Source organism: Phalacrocorax aristotelis, chromosome 9 (assembly GCF_949628215.1).
Source record: "Phalacrocorax aristotelis chromosome 9, bGulAri2.1, whole genome shotgun sequence".
In the NCBI taxonomy this organism is placed as follows: domain Eukaryota; kingdom Metazoa; phylum Chordata; class Aves; order Suliformes; family Phalacrocoracidae; genus Phalacrocorax; species Phalacrocorax aristotelis.
Genome location: NC_134284.1, coordinates 7898945 through 7912695, shown reverse-complemented (window position 1 = coordinate 7912695; position 13751 = coordinate 7898945). Strand labels below are relative to the sequence as shown.

At 40.6% G+C, this 13751-nt stretch overlaps 1 protein-coding gene across 3 annotated transcripts in view; it reads left to right on the top strand.

Moving 5' to 3' along the window:
- Nucleotides 1-42: 42 nt before the first annotated feature.
- STRN3 (striatin 3) overlaps nt 43-13751 on the top strand; it is a 66929-nt gene continuing 53220 nt past the window's right edge. For 2 of the 3 annotated variants that reach the window (XM_075103290.1, XM_075103289.1), the window contains exon 1: nt 43-494. In XM_075103290.1, coding sequence (XP_074959391.1) covers nt 171-494 — 324 coding nt within the window. In that variant the 5' untranslated portion in view covers nt 43-170. The remainder of the gene's footprint in view (nt 495-13751) is intronic. The other variant, XM_075103291.1, reaches the window with a different exon arrangement.

Here is a 13751-nt window from a genome sequence, read left to right as displayed (position 1 = left end):
TGGCGGCTGGCGGTGGTTCGGCGCGACTCTGACACCCGGATACCGCTCGGCGCAGCTCCCCCCCCCGCCCCGCCCCCCTCCTCCCCGCCCCAGCCAGCGCCACTCGCCCCCTCCCTGGCCCCCGCTCCAGGCCCCCGCCGCGGGACGAGGAGGAGGGCTCCCCGCAGACAATGGACGAGCACCCCGGCGTCGGAGGAGGCGGTGGGATGGCAGCCGCCCCGAGACCGCAGCAGCCGCCGCAGGCGGGTGGGAACGTGAACCTGCAGTCGGGTGGGGGCTGTGTGGGGGCCGGAGCTGGCGGCGGCGGCGGAGGAGGGCAGCAGCAGCAGCCCCAGGGCCCCGCGGCCCCGGCTGGCCAGGAGGCGGCGGGCCCCGCCGAGCTGTCCCGGCCCCAGCACTACACCATCCCGGGGATCCTGCACTACATCCAGCACGAGTGGGCTCGCTTCGAGATGGAGAGGGCGCACTGGGAGGTGGAGCGGGCCGAGCTCCAGGTACGGGGGCTGGGGCAGGCTTCCTGCGGGGCGAGGCGCGGGCTGGAACCGGCGCGGTGGGCTCCAGGGAGCGGGCCGCGCTCGGGCTGCGGGAACAGGGCTGTGCAGGCGAGTGGGGCTCGTCGGGCCCCATGGGCCCCTGAGGCCGGAGCTGGCCGCTGTGATTCGGGGACGGTACCTGGGCGAGGGCCGGCGGGCGAAGCGGCGGGGCCGGCGGAGGCGCAGCCCCTCACGGCCTGAGCTGGGCTCCCTTCCCTGGGGCAGCCATTTTGGTTTTTAGCATGGCGCCCGCCTGGGCTCCGGGCTCTGGAGGCAGCCCGGGCGCCGCAGGCCTCCTGCCCGCGCTTGCTTTGCGGGACCCGGGGGACGGCAAGGGAAGGGCGGCGGGCGCTGCCACGGAGCGGGGCTGCCCTCCTCCTCCCGCCCGCGGCGGGGCGAGCGGCGCCTTGACAGCTGCCATCATCTCCCTCGGCACAATGACTCCGGGGCTCCCTGGGCCGGCGGCTGCCTCAGCCCCGGGCGCGGGTGCTGGGGAGCGGGAGCCTCCGGGCCTGGCGGGGCCGGCGCCGCCCCGAAGCTCGGCCAGCGGTTGCGTTGGGGGGAGAAGGGGGAGTTGTGAGGAGGCAGGGATGCCGGCCGCCCGAGCGGGGGGAGGACGAGGAAGGGGTGCTCAGGTAATTCTCATCTACAGGACGTGGCCAGGCACCCTGGGTGGGGACAGGTCGAGCCTGTGCTCGCTCCCCTGTCTCGTTTCTTTGGAGATTTCGTATGGGAGAGACAGCCGCTGAAGAACAGCGAGGAGTTGATGGCTCTGCAGCGTGGTCATTTTATTATACATAAAAGTGCGAACATCGTCTTAGAAACAAAAACTGAATAACTCTTCAGGGTAGAGAGCAAGCGTTGGAATTCTAGTATAGATCTCTTGTTGTTAACGTTTACTTTTAGTAATAGAAAGGACACCTCTACTAAATTCGTTTCGCACATAAAAACAAAACTGTGCACAGACTATCACAAGCTTATGTACAGATTACAAAATCCACTGAATGTGAGGTATCCATATAGAAGTCATTATTCTTTTATCAGACAGAAATGTAGACAACAGTTAACAACTTTTATTGCTTCTGAAGAATTTTGTTGATTCTTGTATTGAGTGAATGTTTACTGTCTTGAAGAGGCATTCCATCAAATTGCACTGTAATTAGAGTTTTTAATAGTACGCTGCAACAGCAGACGACATTTGCGAGGTATTTACATTCAGATTTCAGAACCAAGAACTAGACCCGAGCCTGGGCAATTCTTTCAGGAGTTTTTCAGCTTTATAATAAGCATACGATCTGTGCTATTTTTGTTACAACTATAATTATGAAAGAAATTTATAAAAACACCAAGGGAAACAAATGAAGAGGTTTTGCCATTTCCTGCATTTACTGCCTGTCTTACTGTTTTGAGCCGTGTGGAATGGCTGTTTTTAAAATCAGTTTGGTGGGTATTGGTGGGCATTTTTAGCAGAGAACAATTGACTGTTTCTCTGGTTTTCTCTAGTGCCTTAGTAATGTAGCACTGTTTACAAATAAGTTGCTTAGTGCCACTCATTAGCAAACAAAACCATCTTGACACGTTTGTTTTCTGTATGGGGTTGTTACTTTAAAACGAAGTACTGCATTATGTACTCTAATGTAAAGCTCAATTCGGAGACTTTGAAAGCTATTGGACTGAAAAAGTGCTGCTGTGAACTCATGTGGCCTCTAGACACCGTGATGTGTTCTTGCCAAGTCTGCTGCTTTTGCGTGTAATTGCTGTTTGTCATCCATGGCCATAGTGTTTTACTTGCTTATTTCTGAAGGTAGCATAGTAGTTCTGACCCTGGCTATATATGTGTTGATTCACTCTACCTCATGTGTGCATCAGGTCATGGGACAGGGACAGCATAGTCACCGCACAGTGCGAATGCATGAGGGTGGGGTTTTTTTATAACTTTAGAAGACCAGGATAGAAGCGGGGGAGGGCATTGCCTTTGGATTTTAAATGTCAACCTGTACAGTGGTGAAGACCGATAGAGGAGTGTGGTGAGAATATTTTTGGAAGAGATGTGTTTACCGGGCCTGTGTTTTTTTTCTTGTTCTACAACTCAAGTTGTAAAGTCCCGATATATTTTGTGACTCATAATGCCTTAATAGTTTGGACCCCAAACAAGAGTTTTGTTCCTTGAAGCTGCTGAGGGTGTTGTTAATCTGTGTGATACTAAGTGCAAATGTGAATTTCTTGATCATTGAGGCCTTCTGGGTTGAAAGGAAAAAAAATTCGCTAGCATGACAACAGATAATTAATATGGGAATATGAGAGTTGGATGGTTTAGATGCAGCTTTCCTCACGCAGGTTACTTCTTAGTTTTGGCATGATGGTAAACTCTCTAAACATTGTTTCTCAGTGCTGGCAATTACAAGTTCTTTCAAAGTTAACTTGATAACTTTGCAAACGATGCTTTTTATAAAGTATGTGGAAAACCAAATGAGTTAGCGATATATGTGATTTTATTTTCCTGTCTGAATTTATTACTTTTATTGTTCCAAAGAATAAGATGCTTCCTTACCTGTGGTATAAAATTACTGGGACTTCGGCGGGATTTCCCCACCCACTCCCTTTTTTTTTCCTGTATAGTTCAATTGACTGGAAGAATTGCCCACCCCTAATAAAAGTGCTCTTTGCATAGAGGGGTGATGGTGCAGGGAATGATCTGCAGTAACAGTTTAGTCTTTCGTGGATCTTGTAATGAACTTCTCACTCTATTGTTCTACCTGTCTGTGGGATATATTTTTATAATTAAATTAAAGTACATGTGACTCTATCGTCTTGGGGTTTATATCATAGCCATAATGACTGACAGAGGGTCTCAACCCTTTGGATCTGGAGAAGTCCTGACTTATGTCGGTGTTCACATCAGACTTTCAACCTTAATAATTTTACACTATCTGTTCCAACTGTTCAGGTACATGGCTGTTCTGTCTGTGTGCACAAGTGAAGCAGCATAATTATTTGCCAAATCTGTGTGTGCAAATCAGTATCAAGTACAGAAATGTCAAATATCGGGAGTGTAGTACTTGAACTGTAGTATACTTTTTCCCTTTCACTTGTAATACTGGCTGCCGCAGCAACTTTTTTAGCATTTACTCACTGCTGTGTTGAAAGGAAGTAGTCTGGCCTTGCACAGTGTGTTGATCACTTGAAGTAATAGGCTGGATTTGTTCTCTATTCTGTGGACTAAAAGAATGATTTTCACTGTAAGTGTTGTGTAATTGTAACTGTACCTTTGATCTCTCAGTGTAATGACCTTGATGTTGGTAGCTGTTACACAGAGATAAATTCAGTCTGTGTTTTCTAAGATGTTTCTGCACTTTAGAGGAGTTACATAACATTGAGCAATATGGGCTTGCTGTATTTCTTAGAAATAATTGTTTGCTTTAGGAGGTAAGTGGCTCTGTAGTGTTGGATGGGAAGACACTGGAGATGCACTACAGGAACTCTCAGAGAAGGAAGATAAAGTGTAAAAAAGGAGTATCATAGGAGCACTTGGCAACTTTTTGGGGAAAATAGAGTTCCACTTTCTTCTTTTGGTGCTTACAGGCTGATAATGCTCAGTGGAAATAAAGGTCTCAATTGTACAGTTCCTTCATGTTTTCTGAACTAGGTAGAAGTGAGACTGAGAACTCTCTGATACTGCAGACTCACTGAAGAATGTGTTGAGAGAGAATGCTACTTCCAAATGTTTTAATGAATAGGAATAATAATTAAGAAACATAAATATTCAGAACAAAGTATACACAATTTCGGTATAAACGGTGTGCATCCTTTTAAGTAACTCAAATGTGCATAAAGATTAATGTGGTTCTTAATACATTTTCTATCATATAAAGTGACAGTGACATACAGCTGAAGTTGCTAGTTTATCTAATTTTATAGATGCGCTTTTTCCCAACTATTCAGTGACATTATGGGAGTGTTTTGTTATCTAACATTTTCTGTTCTTTACATAAAAAACAAACCCACCAAACCCCACAGATTTCGGATTTTATTTGCATGCTTCATGCTCCTCTTCTTGTTTTGTGTTTTTTTTTTTTTTTCCCGTTGTTCCCCCCCCCCTTCTTCTTTCTCCTGGGGGGTGAAGAAGGCAGCTTATTAAAGGAATTTTATAAACTCTGGGAACCTCGTAAATATGGCTGAATTGCATCTCAACAGGACATTCTTTAAAACAAAAAAAGACAAAGATGTGTATCCTCTTGGGAATCTTTCAGACTTGAGGTGGTTATCTAAATTAGGTACTTACATGTAATGGTAAATATGTAAACTTATGTAAACATGTTAATATCATGAAGTAGATGAGGCCATGTTCAGGCTATAGATACTCTCGTGCAGTGTTGGAGCATATTTCAAAGCTTCAGCATTTACAAGGGGTAGCAAGAATTGATTGCTGAAATATTTGGCTACATGTAGCTTATTTTACTTTGCAGGTTTGGGGGGGAATGTTTTTTTAAAGCTGGAGGAACAATTAATTCTTCTGATAGCATAGACTTCACTCTGCTTTTGGCAAGAAAATTACTCATTTTGATGATAGATTGGAAGCGAAAGCAGTTATGATGGTTGTAGAATGGTCATTAGTTTAAGGAAAGAATCAGTGTGTCTTGGCCAGCAGCTAGGAAGCATGAAGTAAAATTAAGTATTTTCAGAAAAACCCTGGCTTTTCAGGAATTAGTGGAATTTTGTGAAGGGGGCTGTTGTAGGTGCTAAAATGTTCTTGGGTCAAAAAGTATTTGGATGAGTTCATGGAAGAAGAGTCCCTGGGGGTGTCTGAAATCAAAGACACTACCTCTGGCTTAGGATACCTCTGATTTACAAGCTTTTGGAGATTTAGAATGTTTTCTGAGGTTTATTCTCCTGTTTTTTATGCTACTCCCATGGAGCTGCCAGTTTGTCCATGGTTAGAAGCGACGTACTGAGGTTGGTGGTGTGTTGGTCTGACCAGACTTAGGGATTCTTATATGCTCCTGACCAATGAGGTAGCTTTGAAATGCTTTGGTTTGATTGTCTCAAGATATACTTAGTACTGTTTTGATACTGTTTTGCTTAAATAACAAACCCTGATTGATATCAGGGGCACGAATTGTGATAAAAGATGCAGAGGTTGCAGGCAGGAAGTGCAGATGCTGCAGTTGTGAAACGCACAGTGTATTTCAACCACATGCATTGTTTAGCGATTGCATTCTAGGTGGTTGAAGTTGGAAAATATGCATAATTGATAAACTGCTATTTCCCTGGGTCCTGCAGGTATATCTCAGTGTTTATTATGAAATTAAGCTTAACTAACTACTAAGGCAGTCCTTAAAAAAAACAAAGGATACTTGATCAACACTGACCGGAAATAAAATGAAGTAGGTTGTAAAACATTGATCAACGTTCTTATTTCACAGAATCACAGACTGGTAGGGGTTGGAAGGGACCTCTGGAGATCATCTCATCCAACCCCCCCTGCTTGAGCAGGCACACCTAGAGCAGGGGGCACAGGAACGTGTCCAGGACACTTTTGAATGTCTCCAGAGAAGGAGACTCCACAGCCTCTCTGGGCAGCCTGTGCCACTGCTCTGGCACCTGCACAGGGAAGAAGTTCTTTCTCACGTTTAAGTGGAACTTTCTGTGTTCCAGTTTGTGCCCGTTGCCCCTTGTCCTGTCACTGGGCACCACTGAAAAGAGTGCAGTCCCATCGTCCTGACACCTCCCTTTAAATATTTGTAGGTATTGATGAAATCCCCCCTCAGTCTTTTCTTCTCCAGGCTGAACAAACCCAAGTCTCTCAGCCTTTCCTCATGTGGGAGATGCTCCAGGTCCCTTGTAAATGCCATGAGATATGTGGGTAATATATGCATCTGAAATGGCTAACTTCTATTTCTGCAAGCTGTTAAGGTGCTTGCTGTAGCAGGGGTGCGGAAGTACCTCTTTGTACAGATAAATAATGTGTATTCACATAATAAAATATTTGAGTATTTAATACCTTTGTTTTATAATGAAACTTTTTTCAGTATAAAACAGCATATGTATAGAAGTTCAAAACCAGAAACTTCTGTTCATTCATCAGTTTTCTAAGCTAATGGTGAAAACAGCTACATATTTTGTAGAGTTAAGTCCCTTTTGCAATTTAAAGCACCGAATTGAGAGTTCTGTGTATTTTGGGTAGAGGGCAATTAGACATAATCAAGGCTTTCCCTACTGCGGCTTTCCGTAAGCTGTTTAGTCAACTGCGTTAGAGGCAGATAGCCTCTGGTAGAACTTCAGGTGCCTGTTTACTGAAGGTTGAAAGTCTGTTTTTCTGTGTGTGTATGGGTAAATCCTGCCTTCCTCATAGGCTTCTTGCAAAGACTTCCAAATTGAAAATGTGCAGACCTGCTTCCTTTTTGTGGATGAATAACCTATACAGAGAAGGCCTGATTGTAAATGAAAAAGCAGCTGCTATATATCAGAGCTTACCCTAAAAGATGTGCACACAAATTTGAAGTAAGGAGATTTCTTGACATAGTTCAAGGTAAATAGGAATAAGGAGATTCTCTTCTGTGAGAAGACGGTAGGTACGCTGTTAATATTTCATTTCTTTCACTACAAAATTGAGGTAGTGTTTGTGGCTCTAAAGGATTAGAATGTTCATCATAAAAAACCCCAGTGTTTTCACCTTTTTGTTGATGCCCCATTCTTCCAATGTTATTTTTTGAACCGTTGATTTAGATTTTTAACGTTTCTATATAATTTTCTCGCAGTATTCACTTCACAGAGGCAAAACACAATAAAAGAATGCAGGACATTGAGTTAAATAAAGATCCATGTAGGAACTGAACAGGAAATACCTGGACAGCGATGAGGTTTATTTATGGGAAGGTATTGATCAGTATAGTAGTTGTGGAAGTTTTTTATGGAATATTGTTCCTAAATAACTCCCTCCTATCAACACTTGGTTAAAAGTGTTTCTATTATGCTCCTTCCTAAATAATATTTGGAATAAAGTCACTCTTACTTAGAAGCAGTGCACAGAACTGTTATTTTGTAACAGTTATTCTGGTGATGTTTTCTTTTAGGCACAACTAGAAAGTATGTGGCAAGTAAGTTATGTAACGCTTCTTGGTGAAGAGCTAAGGTTTTCTTTTTCCTTTTAAACACTGGACATGTATTTTATTTCTTAGTTTTATTGCCATCACGCCTATGCTTATTTAATGGCTCTTTGAGAAATCTCACTTTGGGGAATTTTTTTTTGGGGGGGGGCGAAGTATCAGGTAGTATAATAATTTCTTTCACACGAAAAGTAGGTTTTGAGATAGTGGTAGGTGTTCTTCACTCTTTTGTAATTTAGGAAGTTGGGAGAAAGTGATAATGATGTGTTCTATCTGACTGATGAAGAGAGTGGCTAGGGAAGTTGAACCCTCCACTGATTTAACAAATCTTCAGGACAAATGTATGACTTGCAAGAGCATTGTTTGCATATCTGATTGTTATTTTTTGTCACTCAGACTGTTCTTGAATTACCCTAAGCAATGGCTCAGCAGAATATTCAGTTTAATGATATCTACTGCCTTCATCTGTGCAATTCCAACAGGTATTAAGAGCTAATTATGAAGTTGGCTGTTCTTCAGGACTAGTCCTGAACATATAGCGTGAATTCAAGCAGTTTGTAGTTTTTTCTGCCACTATAGGATTTTTATAAAAATGGCTGATTAGAGGTAACCTGCTGTTAGCAATTAAGGGTAAAAATACTTTTGTTCTGGGTTCGGGATAAATTCCACTTAATGTTACTGAGAGATGGAGTGCATCCTTAGCCTTTTTGAAGGTAGTGTGCATGTTTATATATACATTTGTGTTGAAAATCCTGCATATGTTGGCTGTACCATTCTGAAAAACTGTGCTTCTCTGAACGCTGATTGAAATTGTCCTGAAATAGGGAATGAACTTTAGAAATTCCAGATGCCTGAAGTTCTTTCTGACAATATTTTTTTTTCAAATGGGCCACTTGCTCTAAAGTTTCTTCCATTTGCTCACCTTAGTTTCTCTTCAACCAAAATATGGTCACTCCTTCATTGCTACCAAATTTGACGTTGATGATCCTATAATACTCCTTCTAGAAGAAAAAAAACCAAACAAAAGCCCCCCTTGGCTTTATACTAGTGACCACTATAAGAAGCTGGAGAATGCTTGATTCTAGTATTTAACTCAAAACTCTGCTTTGTTTCTATGTGGAATAATTTTTATCTCAAAATAAAATTTCCCAGGTGAATACTACGATTTTTTACTTGATACTAAGTTTACTAGCAGACAGCTTTGGTACATTTGCTTGTATTTCAGATATCAGTGTATCAAAGGAGAGAATAAGAAGTGGTAGCAAGCCAGATGAGTTAACTCTCCAAAACACTTTGTGATTCAAGAGTTGTGAAACCAAAATTGTTTGTTTTCTTTGAGGATAAGGTGGTTTAACTTCCAAATCCTGGGGTGCAGTATACACCTTGACGCCCTGGGAAAGGAAAAGACCCTGCTTGGACAAATAGAACTTTCAGAAGTATGCAAGGAGGACATATAAATGTGTTCACAAGTTTTGTAAGACCTATTGTGTTTCATAGCTTTAGCAAGATCTGTACAGTTAAGTGGTAGAAAGCAGGACTACTGGCTGATAAAGTGGTGTAAATTAGAGAGCACTGGCACTATTCTGTGCCAAGAGGCTAGATAAACGTTTAGGAGGTGCAAAATAACCAATTCCTTGTCAACTTTCTGTGATGCCTCCCTTAAAACACTTTATATACTTGTATTTTAACTGACTTACACTTTTGGTTTTCATAGCTTTTGTTTCCATGAACTTGATAGTATTTGATTTTACTATTACCATCATTGCCATTGCCTTAATGATGCAAAGCTCTTTAAGCTCTGTAGTACTATGTTCTTTTATGTATATGTAGATGGCTTCTTATATTCTAGTTCTAACACTTCAGTAGCTTTTGCTTCTGTCTGTTCCTTGGGAATGTGTGTTACTGACCTGCAGCTGATGAATGTTGACATGAGTGTTCATCACTTGAACAGTCTAGGTCAGTTCGGGTCACTGTGTTCAGTCTGCTGTAGATTATACTTTCCCCTTCTATGTTCCAAAACAATAAATACATGTTCCTGGTTTTGGAAAGGAAATGTACGTTCTTGAGGATGTTTGCTGCGCTGTGATTTTTTTTCTTCCTTTCCTTTCCACTCTATAGTGATTGTAAGGACCTGCCATACTACAAAGTATATAACTTCACTCTGATTTCTGTACTCTCGTACAACTACTAGTAATAACAAAGAGAATGAGCTTAATATTCTTGGTTCTATTTAGTATTAAGTGTCTAATGAGGCTCTAACTGTGGCACTTCATTATTAGCTGTATAACTTAACAGTGTAACTTTATCTTAATGGACTAATGTGTGAGAGCAGTGATGTGGACAGTAGAGGCATTTTTTAATCTAATCAAATTCAAATACTGTGTTTTGGTGTTACCACCAGTGTATAATTAGTCTCACTGGTCACAGTGCTGACTTTCTTGGAAAGAAAACTTTTTTACTAGCATGTGTTCAAAAAAATGCCCAGCATATTAAAAGACGGTACATGAATCTCTTTAGATAGAAATGGGCCCAAGTATGTAACCATTCTTTTGTTTGTAAGGTGTTACTTGCAAGGTTCATGCATTTAGGAGAAACGTAGAAAATATAGATGATAATGACAGAATGAGAAACTGCATTTGAGGATGAACTTGTACTGAAGCAAACATGTTGAGCTGCTTTCGTGCAGGACTGCTGTGAGTTTCCTGATAAAAGAAATTCATAAAACCTCTGAATGATCTGTGGCTTTGTAAGTGAGAGCTATAAATATAGAATTTGGGAAGTGATTTCTGTCTTGTGATCTGTGCAGAACTGGTAAGGTCAACATTGCAATATAATGTCCTGTAGTAGTTTTGAAAAGAAGGCTGCAAATTTGACATAAAAACAATTTGAGGGCTGGAAATAACATCTTGAAGAGTGATCCATTCAGAATTAAGTCCTGTTCGCTAATCAAAAAAGTCTGAGAGGTAGCCTTATTAGGTTTTAAACGTATCAGGTGCTTTTTAATTTAAAGTAGAAAATTGTTTAGTTTAAGGGGTATGACACAGCAGACTGGAACTTCACCTTAAAACAAAATATCCCAATGAGGGGATGTAGGTAGCGTGACAGATATATGCATGGGAAGTTTGGTAACTACCTTTTTTCTTTTTTCTTTTGGCATGGTATTTTTTGAGGTGTGTGTTGGGTTTTTTTTTATTGTTGTTTTTTGGTTGGGCTTTTTTGGGGGGTTAGAACAGCCAAAGAAATAATCAGGCAACAGGCATAAAGCATACTGAAATGATTTTTGTACAATGAAAAATTATGAATCTTTTCTACATGAAGACACAGGAGAAATATATAAAAATGGATTTGAAATAAGCCATGTATTACTCTGTGGTCCAATCTACTGCTATTAAGTTTATATGTTCTTTACATGCTTTTTCTTAAGGCATCATACTTAAATGAAGAACTGTACCCTTGGAATAAGCTACTGAGGGAACTAGGGGATTTCTTTGTGTTGGGATCTTTTTTGGGGGTGGTGATGGTGGGGTTAAATCTTAAGTCAAACATTTGATTTAGTACAAAGGTAACTGAATGAAATATGGTCTATGTAAATGTTAGACTGATTTAATTGATCTTCTTGTCTCTTAAATCAATTTTATTTTGATCATTGTTAGTTTGAAAACATGCATTTATAGGTTCCCCTACTCCAGTTATCCTTTTAGAGAAACTAGAAGGCTGTTTTCCTCCTGGATGATAGAGAATTTATAGATGTATTTTTAGTTGACTGCACAGCTCTTTTATAAAACTAAGTCTCTAGCACCTTGACTTTGTCACACATGATTGAAAATAAAAAGTGCTATATATTGCCCACTTTGGATAGAAAAATCATACTCTTCAAATTAAAGTCTAATAAAATCTGTTTGTGTGTATAAGTACATACAGCCACAAAAATGCGTAGTTTGCTTATTTTCAGTATCACTCCTTTGGCTTTGTGTTTTCTAATCCAATTATGGAGAAAACTGCAGTAGTAAGCATGAATTTGATCATGAGAGTACTGTAGATTAATCTTGTATATTCATAGTATTGAATGGTTGTCATAAATGAAAAGGAAGACAGCACTATCTGTATTGTAATAGGTAAAATGTACTCAACTTAGCTAGTTTCTGCTAAGAAAGGCGATGACCTTTTCATTTATTAACTAAAATAGAGAACTAATCAGATTACCGATAGCCAGTATCAAAATACAGTAGTAGTATGTTGGTGGCTTGTTGAATATGCCTGTCCTGGGCTAGAAGCTGTTCTTAAATAGTGAAAAGCAGAAGAAAATATGCAAGAACCCTTGCAGTGTAAATTCTAAGACTCCCAACTGCAAAATAATCCTGACATTTCTTTAAGAACAGTTACAATTGCTCTGGTTGCACTGCACTTCAGTCTGTTTTGCAAACAGTTTGTGCTGTACGTTAGAACCATTACATAGCATTGCATGTAAATTGCAGACCTGTCTATAGCACCCTTATATCTGTAGTTCAGTGATAATAGAGGAGATACAAGCATGTTCAACAGTTTATTTTGAATTTCTGATTATTGTTGTACGGATAAATATTTATGAGGGTGTGTCTGGGCAGAGAAGTACTTCAGAGACTTCAAAGTTGAGTGAAAATTTTCTAGGTATTATTTTAGCATTACCTTACATAGCACATTTAATGAATAAACTGACATCTATGATTATGCTAAACATCTTCAAAATACTTGCTGTAGTGTAACGTCGTAGCTGTGATGGCCAAGACTATTTCTCAAGTGGTTAAAATACAATCTAATCTGTGGTTACAGTGTATTTTGCTGTTGCTTATTGAACCTGGTTATTGGACTCAGCTTGTCCACAGGCTTGTCTGTATCAGTTTTCATTCGTTCACCAAAGAGAAGATACTGCTTACAAGCTTTGCTTCCTCTAAGTGTTTTTTACTGGAAGAATGCACAATATGTTCCAAAATAGAAAGTTTACATAGGAAATACTGTATACAGTCTTGTTAGTTGAGGGAGGGAGCACTTACAGTTGATAGCTGATGCTTTTGGCAAGAGTTCAGCTTTTGACATTGGTGTTGTCTGTGCTGGAAAACCCCACAACACAACTGCATTTGAAAAATACGACGACTTAACTGCTTTCAAAAATACAAAACTTCAGTAATTTCTTCCCAAATGGTAGTCTAATAAGAATTTATTTTAATCTGTGGAAAAAAATACTAAGTTTTGGCTGCTGTATGTGGCAGAGAATAAATGTAGCACTGAGTCTGCAAAAACAGAGGACGATTATTATGTCCTCTATTCCCACTATTTTGTGAAAGATTGTGTGACATGAAAAAAACTATCGAGACATTGAAAGTACTAGCCCTGTGAAAGGCATGTTAAGGAAACTGGTTTGTTTAGGTAGATGCTCTCAAGCTGTGCTGTGTTAAAGGATAAAGAAAGTGGGGGTGGTGTGGTTTTTTGTTTTTTTCTTTGTATATTCCTCTTGCTTCATTTGGTAATGTGTCTGAGAGGCTTTCAGCAACAATCCATTTTGGACATCAGCAAAAGCTAACTTTCACATTTGTGCTATTTGAATATCGTGGCAGATCTGGTAGGTGGTTTGACAAAGAAACACTGACTGGAGATGAGTGTAGGATGTGTTTTGTGTTAAATTTTGGCATTGACCAAACTATGGACTGGCAGATTAAACTGGGTAACTCAGGTTCTTGCAGTTTTCTGTAGCCCCATTGAAAGTGACCATATGTTGACACGTAGAACTATTTAACATCCTGTATTAACTTTTTTCTGTAAAAGGCATATTAACACTCATGTTCTTTATTTATTGGACAACCTGATGTGAAATGAATTAAAGTCCCATAGCAAGTCAGTTAAGAAAATAAATGTAGGATTCTTAGATTTACTTTACACGACTCAATCTTCCGGAAGTACATACTTTCTTGGAGAAGCATACATGCTTTCAAACAGTCCTAATTGAAAAGAGAACTTAGTTTGCTTGCTTGCAGAGCTTTCTTAAATTAATATTAGAAACATGACTGCCTCAGAGTCTTGGGAGCTGTTGTTCAGACATGTTTCACAGATTATTCAACCTGCTGAAGGAATGCAGTTG